General features: G+C 41.8%; 1 protein-coding gene across 1 annotated transcript in view; it reads left to right on the top strand.

Annotated features, from left to right (window-relative positions):
- LOC143964466 (ubiquitin carboxyl-terminal hydrolase 12-like) overlaps window positions 1-13,684 on the top strand; it is a 77,780-nt gene that overhangs the window by 54,655 nt on the left and 9,441 nt on the right. The window contains exon 5 of the mRNA XM_077474338.1: window positions 7,935-8,011. Within this exon, the coding sequence (XP_077330464.1) occupies window positions 7,935-8,011 (77 nt within the window). The remainder of the gene's footprint in view (window positions 1-7,934; window positions 8,012-13,684) is intronic.

Here is a 13,684-nt window from a genome sequence, read left to right as displayed (position 1 = left end):
CCCGTCTCCATACAATTGCTGGGAGGAAGCGATGTCAAAACGTCACTTCCACCCACAGCTCTTTAAGGGCCAATTTTTTTTTTAATTATTTTTTTTAAATTTACAATTTTTTTAATTTTTTTTTTTATTGCATTTTAGTCTAAATATGAGATCTGAGGACTTTTTGACCCCAGATCTCATATTTAAGAGGTCCTGTCATGCTGTTTTCTATTACAAGGGCTGTTTACATTCCTTGCAATAGGAATAAAAGTGACCTTTTAAAAAAAAAAAAAAAAACAGTGTAAAAATAAAAGCTAAAATAAATAACAATAAAAACAAATTTTTTTTTAAACAACAGGAGTGCTTTATTGTCAAAGACAAGTGTACAGAATAATAAAACAAAAGACAGGGGAGTAGCCCACATCACAGTCGGATACAGAAAAAGAAAAGGTGACATTTCCTACATATAATACAGGTAGTCAATTAGGAATACACACAATCCTAACAGAGGTTCCATCCCGTTAACAAGCATAGAGAAAAAACAACACCACCTGGCTTAAGTAAGTGCTCCTATACTATCCAGAGGTCCATGGGAGCCAGACCTTATCGAACTTCCACGGGCAGCCTCGATTGTGATACGTGAGTTTATAAAGTGGCAGAACACTATTTATTTTCTTCTCCCACAAGGCCACACTAGGAGGAGAGGGTGAAAACCAATGACAGATAATTGATTTTTTTGGCGTAAAAAAAAAACAAAAAATTTTAAACGCGCCCTGTACCGCGGAGCTCGCGCGCAAAAGCGAACGCATAGGTGAGTAGTGCCCGCATATGAAAAACCACACATGTGTGCGGTATTGCCGCGACTGCTAGAGTAAGAGCAATAATTCTTGCCCTAGACCTCCTCTGTAACGCAAAACATGAAACCTGTAGAATTTTTTTTTTTTTAAATGTCGCCTGTGGAGATTTTTAAGGGTAAAAGTTTGTCGCCATTCCATGAGCAGGCGCAATTTTGAAGCGTGACATGTTGGGTATCAATTTACTCGGGGTAACATTATCTTTCCCAATATAAAAATATAAATTGTGCTAATTTTACTGTTGTCTTATTTTGTTTTTATTCAAAAAAGTGAATTTTTTCCAAAAAAAAGTGCTCCTGTAAGACCGCTGCGCAAATATGGTGTGCAAAAAAGTATTGCAATGACCGCCATTTTATTCTCTGGGGTGTTAGAACCCCCAAACATTATATATTGTTTTCTTTTCTAAGTCATTTTCTTGAAAAAAAAAAAACAGTTTTAAACATGTAAATACCAAAATCTCAAAGCGAGGCTGGTCCTTAAGTGGTTAAAGGGTTTAATGGGTGTCTTGGCTGGAAAAAGGTTGAAAAACTTTGCTATAGAGCAGGGATATGCAATTGGCGGACCTCCAGCTGTTGCAGAACTACAAGTCCCATGAGGCATAGCAAGACTCTGACAGCCACAAGCATGATACATCCAGAGGCAGAGGCATGATGGGACTTGTAGTTCTGCAACAGCTGGAGGTCCGCTAATTACATATCCCTGCTATAGAGGGATATGGTTTGTTCATATTTTCATGCCTGAGGTTTACAGCCATTTTAAGGCTAATAGACTTATTTTATATTGGCTGGCTTTACACCTGTCACTGCATGTTTGTATGGCTTTATAGGTGCGCTATCAAAGCTGGTTGACACATCTTATGTGATTGTAATGTGTACTGACATACATTTTCAATGCTTTTCATGTGCTGTTGTCATTTTCTTTTGCACATGTCAATGCATCAAAAAATGGACATGACCTTTTTTAGACAATGCAGCATTTAAACAAAATGTGGAACTTACAAGTATGTGTTTTACAAAGTCTAAATGTTAAAATGACCCTTTAAAACTGTAACGCTAAACATTTCAAGATACAGTGACGTTTTTTTTACTGACTCAGTAAATGTGTGAAAATCATGTTTTTCCATACAGGTTTGGGAAGCAGAATAAAAAAAATGTATATTTAGCCATATTTGTAACAATGAAGTAAAATATTTTTAATAGGTAGTTTGATTATACTTTCTGCACCATTTAAAGTGCTTCCAAAGGCAGACGGGTTTTTTTCTTTTTACGTTCTCTAAGCAGCTCCCAGCCCCCTATACTTACCTGAGCGCGATCTCGATCCAGCGACGTATATGAGAACAGTGGCGCACTCAGGTCTCTCCCTCTTCATTGGCTCAGACACAGCAGCGGGAGCCATTGGCTCCCGCTGCTGTCAATCCCAGCCAGTGAGGAGGGGGCAGAGCCGATTCATGCTCTGTGCATCTTATGGGTGCACACAGCCGGCATAGGAGCGAACAAATGGCTTGCTATGGGGGCACTCAGCAAGGGGGAGGAGCCATGATTGGCAGGGGGGGGACCCCCAAGAAGATGCGCATTGGGGCTGCTCTGTGCAAAACCACTGCAGAAATCAGGTAAGTATAACATGTTTGTTATTTTATTTTTTAATAAAAAAATGTACCTTTTAAAGCGGAGGTCCACCCTAAAATGGACCTTCCGCTCATCGGATTCCTCCCCCCCTCCGGCGCCACGATTGGCACCTTTCAGGGGGGAGGGGGGTGCAGTTACCTGGATAATCCAGGTAACTGCACCCACTTCCGGGCTAGCTCTCTGCGGAAAGGGGCGTACATTACGCCCCTTTCCGCAAGTACCCGCCCCCTTCCGCAAGTGCCCCGCTGCCTGCTGGGAAACACACAGATCCCAGAGGCAGCGGGGACCGTCCTCATTGCGCAGCGCGGCTCGCGCATGCGCAGTAGGGAACCGGGAAATGAAGCCAAAAGGCTCCATTTCCTGATTCCCATACCCAAGATGGCGGCGGCAGCACTCGAGTATCGATCTAGAGATCGGCTTCGGGTGCCGACATCGCGGGCGCGCTGGACAGGTAAGTGTCACTATTTTAAAAGTCAGCAGCTGTAGTATTTGTAGCTGCTGACTTTAAAAAAAAAAAAAAACGCGGAGTCCCGGCGGACTCCCGCTTTAATTACTTTTTCCCACAATTGATCCAGCATGATCAGCAGTGTTCCTCCTCTCCACCACCGCTGTCCAACTATATTTCTCTGTAGGAGGCGAAATGTGAAAACATCATTCCCTGACAGCCAGTTTGTCTCGATCTGCCGTTACTTTAAATACAGAAGACTTTTAGGGCACTTTCACACTGCCAGCGCCCGGGCGTCGGCGGTAAAGCAGCATTTTACCGTCGTATTTGCAGCACTTTTTTTTAGCCGCTAGCAGGGCACTTTTAAACGCCTGTAAACGAAACGCGACTAAATGAATTACCGCGTTTAATACACGTGTACAAGCTGTTACAGGCGTTTGGTGTTTCAAATGACTTTGAACATACGTCATGAACGCTTTTATTTTATTTTTTTGCTTACCAAAAAATGTTTCTAAACTCAATGGCCTAGAAACAACCCTGTGTACATGTACTGATAAGATAACATAAAGGAATGTTCAGGGGCAGCTTAAAAAAATGCCCAACTGCTCCTAAACGTTTGTTTACCAGCAGCAGTGTACATGAAGCCTAAGCCTGATATCTGCAGCTTAGTGATACTAAAGTCTCTTGTTTTTAAATTAACATATTTTTTTTTCTACTTGCATGCTCTGTGCAGTGGTTTTGCACAGAGCAGCCCAGATCCTCCTTCTCGGGTCCCTCCCAGGCACTCTTGGCTCCTCCCTCCTGCCCCCACAGCAAGCAACTTGCTATGGGGCAACCGAGCCGCTGGTCTGTGTCCATTCAGTCACTGAGCCGTGGTTCGGCCCTGCCCCCTCACTCTCCTTATTGCCTCACTATCTTTGACAGCAGCGGGAGCCCAACCCCCAGTCCCACCTGTACTTGACTTCGTAAGTGAAGAGGTCTCAGTGCTAATGCATTAAGGTAAAAAATCTTCTGCAAGCAGCTTGCGCCCCCCCTCTTATACTTACCTGAGCCTGATACCCCAGCAATGTGTATGAGAGCAGAGGCTCTCCCACCTCTCCACCTCATTGGTTCAGACACAGCAGCAGTAGCCATTGGCTCTTGCTACTTCCTGAGTGAAGAGGAGGAGGGGCCAAGCATGGACACACAGAGCTAAGCGCACGAGTGTTCCCATAGCAAGGGAATTTCTATAGGGGCACTCAGCAAGGGGTAGGGGCCAGGTGCCCGGTGGGACACCCAAGAAGAGGAGGATTGGGTCTGCTCTGTGCAGCATAGGGAAAGGTATTGGCAGCATGATGAGCATAGTGGACCTCTGCCTCATTGTACTGTGTTGTCGGTATAACAGTGGAAGGTTGTTAGTATGTATGTGATGACCTTTATCTGGGTGGTGCTGCAGCATCATTGCTCATTTAGGAAGCTGTTTACAGGCCCTCAGTTTAAATACACCCAATGTGATAATAGCCACATTTAAAGCGGGGTTCCACCCTAAAGTGGAACCTCCGCTGATCGGATCCCTCCCCCCCCTCCGGTGTCACAATTGGCACCTTTTCAGGGGGGAGGGGGGTGGAGATACCTGTCAAAGACAGGTATTTACACCCACTTCCGGGCATAGACTCCCGTGGGAGTCTACGCCATTTCCTGTCCTGCCGCGCTGTCTGCTGGGACACACACGGGTCTCAGAGACAGCGCGGAGAATTCCTATTGCGCTGCGCGACTCGCGCATGCGCAGTAGGGAACCGGGAAGTGAAGCCGATTTGCTTCACTTCCTGATTCCCTCACCTGGAATGGTGGCGGCAGCAGCCGAGGGCCGAGCGATCGATCGGCCTCGGCTGCCGGCATCGCTGGAACCCGGGACAGGTGAGTGTCCATTTATTAAAAGTCAGCAGCTGTAGTATTTATAGCTGCTGGCTTTTAATATTTTTTTTTTTTTGGTGGAATCCCTCTTTAAGTGTTCAGAGATGAGAGATCCTAATTCTGTCTGAGCGGTCTGATTTATCAGCCTGTCTGAAAAAAAGAACGGCCTGTATAGCACTGAGCAATCTGTCCAGTTCACAAATTAATTGAAGTGTCGTTGGATTGTTTGCTCAGGACAATGGGCAGGTTTCTCTGTGACAGTTAAGAAATGAGTCCCGATGTCACAACTTAAACTGAGTGACTTTTGACTTCAGGGCAACACAGGATCCTCTCTAAATTGTCCCTAATATGTGTATGAATGTGTGTTAGGGACCTTGGAGTGTTCGCTCCTTGAGGGTAAGGACTGATGTGAATGTGCAATTTATATGTAAAGCACTGCATAAATTGACGGCACTATATACCGTATTTATCGGCATATAACACGCACCAACGTATAACATGCACCTTAACTTTAAGATGGAAGTTTCACGAAAAAAACTTTCCACAGACCTCTGAGCCCCCTGCATGGTACACTGAGCCCCCTGCATGGTACACTGAGCCCCCTGCATGGTGCACTGAGCCCCCTGCATGGTGCACTGAGCCCCCTGCATGGTGCACTGAGCCCCCTGCATGACCCACTGAGCCCCCTGCATGACCCACTGAGCCCCCTGCATGACCCACTGAGCCCCCTGCATGACCCACTGAGCCCCCTCCATGACCCACTGAGCCCCCGCACGGTACACAGGCCCCTTTAATTATAAAGCCCCCCTCCTCCTCTGCACTCCCAGGAGACCACCAAGTCTCCTGGGATGGCATTGCCAGCATGCTCTGGATCGGAGCTATTGAATACCTGCATTGCCATCGCTGCCGGCCCCTTCTCGTGCACCGCTCCTCCTGTGTCACCTATGAATCTTTTGAACACCTCCATTGGCACCGTGGACCCGGTCATGTGACATATCTCTGCTCTGAATCATTTACGGTCACATGACCGCTCTCCTCCAATCACAAGCTACACTCGAGGAAGGGGGCGGAGCGGGAGGAGGAGAGCGGCGTTGGTGGAGGGGTTTGAATTGCCATACAGTGGCATGGGGAAGCGGTGTGTGGGAGGCGGCCGGCAGTAAAGTCATCAGGAGGTTTCCTGGCAGCGTTGTCCCATGGCCAGGAGAGTCGGACGGGCCACCCGATTACGGCCACCCGATTACGGCCACCCGATTACGCCCCCCTCCCCCGTGAAAAAAAAACAGATATTGGCACATAACATGCAGGCACAGTTTACCCTCTGTTTTCAGGGTAAAAAAGTGTGTGTTATACGCCGATAAATATGGCAAGTACCTGAAATAAATAATAAGTTGGTGAAATGTATAGATTAGGGCTGAAACAACTAATCGATGAATCGACAACTAATCGATTACTATTTTCATAATATATTAATCGCCAGTAGCATATTGGGGTTAAAAAAACTAAAATGAGCCCTTTATCGTACAAAAAGAGCAAATAATCGCTACTGTAAATATTAATTTCTCTGTTCTACAGTAAAAAAAAAAATGAACCCCTTACAGTAGTGATTATCTGCTTTTTTTTTTCTACTATAAAGGGCTAATTTTAGTTTTTTTAACCCCATTATGTTACTAAACGTCTCTGACCTGGTTCACATCTATGTGTTTATTGGTGCTTTTTGCAGAAATACACTACAGTTCATTTCCATGGTTTCCTATGGGACACATTCACATCTGAAAGGGTCGGGGACTTTTAACGCAAAATGGTGCTTTATTGGTTCAATATACTTCAATGGAGAAGCTGCAGAAAAGCATTCAATGCGTTTTTGCAGCAATTTGTGGTTTTTAATCTGCCCAAAAAAAAAAATGCAAATTGCGGTAAAATCACGTGCGCAAAAATCAAAACGCACAGCAAAAAGCACTGCAGAAACAGATCAAAAGCAAACTGCATAGGTGTGTACCGAGACTTATGCCGGCCACACAGATCAGTTTTCAGATGAGAATATCCCGACGAAAAATCTTTGAACATTCGCTGAATGAAAGAATTTTGTTTGAAATTTTCACTTGTTTTTAACATTCTGTTTTTAAAATGAATGTAATTTCTGAACGAAAACCACATACACTGTCTGAAAATTCTTTTGACTAAGAAGTTTTTCTATTATTTCCAAATGTTCCCGTCACTGTGGTTGAAAATGAACGTCAATTTGACCCACTTTTTTTTTTTTTAAAGGTTATTAATCGAAAAAAATAATCGGCCAACTAATCGATTATGAAAATAATCGTTAGCACTATAGATAAAAACCAGATGACAAAGTTTGATATCATATGGAAACCCTGGATTAAATATTATACGTCAGATAATATTGACAACCGAGTTTTATTGTTATGGTGATTAAGATTTTTTTATAGAATTACAACATTAGATGATACATAAAACCTCCTCCGGAGAATTATTCCCTCCCCTTCCCCTCCTATATACCTTTTATGTTCTTCCCTTACTATATAATACTTACTATAAACATACTTTAGAAGTTATGGTCAAAACTTTAAAATCATATATTTTATTTTAGACATATTTATATTTTCTTGGGATTAAAATGTTTAAAACTCAGCTATAAGAATGTTTTCAAATTCTAAAATATATAAAGGCCATTTATTGTCATTCCCACGAGAATATCTTGAAATTCGTCTTTGCTTTGTATCATCCGTACTTCAATATGTCTACTTTTTTATTTCTGGTATCACATAATTTATCTTATATTCTGTACATGTAATTTATTTTAACATAAAATAAAAAATTTTGAACGAGAAAATAATCGTTCGTTGCAGCCCTAGTATAGATAACAGGTTTACTATGACTCATGTACTAAGCAAGCCTTTGGTTTTAAAATAAAATGTTGTACGTACAATGTGCGTATACAATATAGGTTACAAAAGCTTGCCCTTCACATCTAGCAATATCCTTTAGGCCATTGTTGAAGCAATAAGAGGAAAGCAATCCAGTTCTGAAATACTTCTTTTCCTTTCCTTTCTATGTAAATACTGTGATTTGTGTGTAACCGTTTTTTTTATTAATGTATTAATTTTTTGTGTCCTTCTCAAGGTTAGTAGCAAAGATGAAGATTTCTTAGATCTCTCTGTGGATGTGGAACAAAATACTTCCATTACACACTGCTTAAGGTGAGTCACAAGTCACAAGCCGTGATGCATGTGGACTTTACATTGTCAGCTCTCTGTGGGATGTATTTCCAGTATGAGAATCACTGAGTCTCCTGAAGTAGAACACCTTCCTGGGCAGAATGGTATGGAGGGTTTTGTACAAAGACATCAATAAATTACTGGTCTGACACTGCAGGGATTTTTGTAAAAGAATGCTTATCGAAAGCTGTAACTATAAAGTGAAAATCTCCATACCTGTAACTGTTTAATTTTTTTTTTTTTTTTTACAGATCAATAATAAAAAATTAAAAAAATTGCATACACTATGTTAACCCTTTCGCTGCCAGGCCCTGTGCTCCATTTTGTACACTCACTGGCCCAGACAATTTTTCCTTTTCTTTATTTTTCACTTATAGCTTTCAGAGTTTGTAAAGACCCCCCCCCCCCCCCCCAACCATATATTTTCTGATAGCAGACCCCGTGGTGTTTGCGTAAATGTTTATCACACCAATATATTTGCAAAAAATACACTAAAACCAATATTGGCAGATAAAATCAATTTAGCAAAATCCCCACTAAATATAAAAGCTTAACCGGTATTTGGTTAATAAATTACAAATATTTGTACATTTTAAATGGCACCTTTTTTGGGAAATGGTGAAAATTGAACAGACAAAGTGTAAATATCCAAATCTCTAAAAATCTGAAGGTTTAAATTTTTTTCCTTGCAGCTTTCAGATTTTGTGAAAGATCCCCAAAGCTTAACCGGTATTTGGTTAATAAATTGCAAATATTTGTACATTTTTAAATTGCACCTTTTTTGCGAAAATGGTGAAAATTGAACAGACAAAGTGTAAATATCCAAATCTCTAAAAATCTGAAGGTTTTAATTTTTTCCCTTTACAGCTTTCAGATTTTGTGAAAGACCCCTCAAAAAACCATATATTTTATTAAAGCATATGACCTCTAGAAAAATGGTACTACTGATTTTTTTTTTTTTTTAGACCCCGTGGTATTTGCGCAAATGTTTATCACACCAATATATTTTCAAAAAATACACTAAAACCAATATTGGTAGATAAAATCAATTTTGCAAAATCCCCACTAAATATAAAAGCTTAACCTGTATTTGGTTAATAAATTACAAATATTTGTACATTTTTAAATTGCACCTTTTTTGCGAAATGGTGAAAATTGAACAGACAAAGTGTAAATATCCAAATCTCTAAAAATCTGAAGGTTTTAATTTTTTTCCTTGCAGCTTTCAGATTTTGTGAAAGACCCCTCAAAAAACCATATATTTTATGAAAGCATATGACCTCTAGAAAAATGGTACTACTGATTTTTTTTTTTTTTTTAGACCCCGTGGTATTTGCGCAAATGTTTATCACACCAATATATTTGCAAAAAATACACTAAAACCAATATTGGCAGATAAAATCAATTTTGCAAAATCCCCACTAAATATAAAAGCTTAACCTGTATTTGGTTAATAAATTACAAATATTTGTACGTTTTTAAATTGCACCTTTTTTGCGAAAATGGTGAAAATTGAACAGACAAAGTGTAAATATCCAAATCTCTAAAAATCTGAAGGTTTTAATTTTTTCCCTTGCAGCTTTCAGATTTTGTGAAAGACCCCTAAAAACCATATATTTTATGAAAGCATATGACCTCTAGAAAAATGGTACTACTGATTTTTTTTTTAGACCCCGTGGTATTTGTCCAAATGTTTATCAAACCACTTTAACCACTTTATAAAAACAATATTGGCAGATAAAATCAATTTTGCAAAATCCCCACTAAATATAAAAGCTTAACCTTATAAATATAAATTACAAATATTTGTACATTTTAAATTGTACCTTTTTTGCGAAATGGTGAAAATTGAACAAAGTGTAAATATCCAAATCTCTAAAAATCTGAAGGTTTTAATTTTTTCCTTTTACAGCTTTCAGAGTTTGTGAAAGATCCCCAAAACCATATATTTTATGAAAGCATATGACCTCTAGAAAAAAAAGGTACTACTAACTTTTTTAGACCCCGTGGTATTTGTGCAAATGTTTGTCAAACTAATATATTCGCAAAAAAATACACTAAAACCATTATTAGATTAAACGCAGCTAATTTTACAAGATTCCTGCAAAATTCCTACTAAATATAGACCGTAACTTGTATGGAGTTAATAAACTACAAATATTTGTACATTTTAAAATGCGCCTTTTTTCAAAATGGTGAAAATTGGACGTACCCAAATATTTCTCAAAAAATCTGGAGGTTTTCATTTTTCACTTAAAGATTTCAGAATTTGAAAAGACCCCTCAAACTAGACATTTTCTAAAAACACATGACCTGTAGAATAAAAAAAAAGTGCTACTGAATTTTTGGGCCCAGCAATAATTGCGCAAATGTTCATCATATCATCATTTTACTGAAAATACACTAAAATCGTTAATAGTGCACACAACATAACTTACAAAATTCCTGCTAAATTAGTACTAAAGCCTCGTTCACATATGGCATCCTAAAGTGTACGCCCATGAAGGGCCATGTTTACCCGCACAGGTCTTCCATGCATCCCGTACAGGCAGTCCCATTTATGTCTGCTCAGCGGGAATCGGCAGAAGGATCCCCCGCTGAGCAGGCGGATCTGCTTGACAGAGTCCGCTTCATGTGAAAGGGGTCTTACTAGGAGCGGCCGATCCATTAGGGGCAATGGGGTGCAGAGCGCCGGACTCATGTTTTGTATTTTATTATTTTTATTTTTTTATTTTTTTTACAAGCCACATGATTAGAGCCCGAGGCTCAAATTGGCTTGAAAAAGGTTGTGCTCGGGTTGCAGAGCATTGCGGGGGGAGGAGGGTGGTATCTTTGAGATATCAGAGGTCTAAACGGACCCCCATGTATCTATTTTTTATTTTTTTTTAAAACAGAGAAGAGGACTGAAGATAGTCCCTTTTCTCTGCAGCACTTTACTTGAATGAATGAGGAATCTGTATAGAGATTCCAATCATTCATAAAATGTCTGATACATTGTAACACTCGTGGTTATAATATATCAGCTGTCTGTGTCAATGGGCATTAGCAGCAATCAGTAGTGATCACTAAATGTGCCCTCTCTTCTACAGGGGGAGGTTAGTAAACACATGTTAAAGCAGGGTTCCACCCTAAAGTGGAACTTCCGGTGATCGGAACCCTCCCCCCCCTCCGGTGTCACAATTGGCACCTTACAGGGGGGAGGGGGGTGGAGATACCTGTCAAAGACAGGTATTTACACCCATTTCCGGGCATAGACTCCGTGGAAGTCTATGTCATTTCCTGTCCTGCCGCGCTGTCTGCTGGGACACACACGGGTCTCAGACAGCGCGGACAATTCCTATTGCGCTGCGCGACTCGCGCATGCGCAGTAGGGAACCGGGAAGTGAAGCCGATTCGCTTCACTTCCTGATTCCCTCACCTAGAATGGTGACAGCAGCAGCCGAGAGCCGAGCGATCGATCGGCCTCGGCTGCCGGCATCGCTGGACCCCGGGACAGGTGAGTGTCCATTTATTAAAAGTCAGCAGCTGTAGTATTTATAGCTGCTGGCTTTTAATATTTTTTATTTTAGGTGGAATCCCTCTTTAACTAAGCCCCTACTTCACCCCCACCCACACCACATCCCCCAGCCTTACCGATCAGGAGATCAGTGCAGGGAGAAGCTACAGGCGACGGGAGGGGAAGGAGAGGTGCCGCTCGGAGTGGCCACAGATTGGGGGTTCGGGGGCAGTTGGGAGGGGAGGGATCAGACCAGAGGGGGACACACACCTGGATCGCCCCCAAGACCCATGCAGCATCTGAAGCTGGTAAGAGTGGAAGAGGAGGGATGCCGGTTAATGGTGGTGGCTGCGGAGAGCGGGTTTGCAGGGGGAGGGGTCAGATCGGGTGGAGGGGGAGTGATCACTACTGGAAGGGAAGAAGGGGGGTGGAGGGGAAAGGAGAGGATGGGGGGGGGTGGTTTAGATTGAAGGGAGCGGCGGGGTGGAGAGGCAGAGGCAGAGGACAGGGAAGTGGCAGCATGGGTGAGAGGGCGGTCACGTTAGGAGTTAAAAACTCTGATCAGCGGGTGGTAATCCGCTGATCAGAGTTATAGGAATTATTCAGCAGATTCTGATATAAGCTTATAGTCATTGAAGTGACCATAAGCTTATAGGAGAGGGAGAAATGAGGTCCGTACGTTGTACTGACAAAGCCACCTGCAGGCACTTCTGTAGGTCCGTACGGTGTACGGACTTGGCAGTGAAAGGGTTAAAGGAGCAGGATACTTTGTTAACCCAAAAAAATAATAATAATAATAATAAAACTTTAAGGGATTAAAATGCAACTGCACAAAATCAAGAGTTAAATATATGATGCAGCATGTCTGTAGTATTGAAAAGCTAAATGCTTTAAGAACAAAACTGTAAATGGAAGAGATGATTCATTTTTGTTTTTAAAGAGCAAAGATAAAATGTTACATTATGCCAATCAGGTGATTCAAGTTAATTCTGTGGTTTTGAAGATGTGCAGTGTGGAGGTGTTTACTATATTTTTTTTTTTTGCCAAGGGCATTTGTATGTTTGATGTGGATACAATTTGGAACACGTTTGATACCATTTACATTTTGACTAAAGTTTTATATTATTTTGTATATTTACGTTGTATACACCGTCTGTTCTTAAGGCCTTTTCTTCTTATCTCTAGAAGCATTTACTCTCTCTCTTCTCAGATATTAACTTAAAGTGAAAGTAATCCCATCGATTTAACAGTTTAAAGAAAGTTGCATTCCCAGCACGTACCGGGAATGTAAGGCTAAGTTCACACTGGCATTAAGAGCAGGCGTTTTGAGAGGCATTAAAAAGGCCCCTCAAACTCCTATGCACAAGATACAATAGACAGCACTGTTCTGTGCTGTTCACACTAAGTGTTAGCGTCGCGTTGCTTCAAAATTGAAGCCTCATGTTGAGTTTCAAGGTGTTTAAAGCCTTTCAACGCCTCCCATTCAAGTCTATGGTAACGCCTCACAAATGCTCTGGCAGGCAGTTGCAGGGCATTAAGACCCCTTTCACACCAGGGCGTTTTGCAGGCGCTATAGCGTTAGAAATAGAGCCTGCAATCCGCCCTAAAAAAGCTGCCCCATTGTCTGTAGTGTGAAAGTCCGAGGGATTTCACACTACAGCAGTGCACTGGCAGGACGTCAGGGAAATGTCCTGCCAGCAGCTTCTTTGGAGCGGTGAAGGAGCGGTGTGTTTACCGCTCCTCCACCGCTGCTCCCCTTTGAAATCAATGGGGCAGCGCTCTAATACCGCCGGCAAAACGCTCCTCCCCCCTCCTCCTCCCCCCTCCTCCTCCTCCCTCCCACAGATCTTCTATGGATGTATGCTGCATCAAATCCTTCTGTCTCATCGTGTAATCTCAGACAGACTTAATGTTGATATCAGGGCTTTGTTGGGGCCAAACCATCATTTCCAGGACTCCTTGCTCCTCTTTGCACTGAAGATGGTTCTTAATGACATTGGCTATATGTTTGTGGTCATTGTCCTCCTGCAGGGAGCCAATCACATGCCTCCCTGATGGTATGGCGTGATGGAGAAGTATCTGCCTGTATTTCTCAGCATTGAGGACACCATTGATCTGACCGAATCTCCAACTCCATTTGCAGAAATGCAGCCTCATAT

Source organism: Lithobates pipiens, unplaced genomic scaffold (assembly GCF_037356315.1).
Source record: "Lithobates pipiens isolate NorthernLeopardFrog02 unplaced genomic scaffold, aLitPip1_a1.2 Scaffold_1, whole genome shotgun sequence".
NCBI classification, from domain to species: Eukaryota; Metazoa; Chordata; class Amphibia; order Anura; family Ranidae; genus Lithobates; species Lithobates pipiens.
The sequence above is the reverse complement of the archived record's forward strand: the minus strand, read 5'-3'. Positions and strand labels throughout refer to the sequence as shown.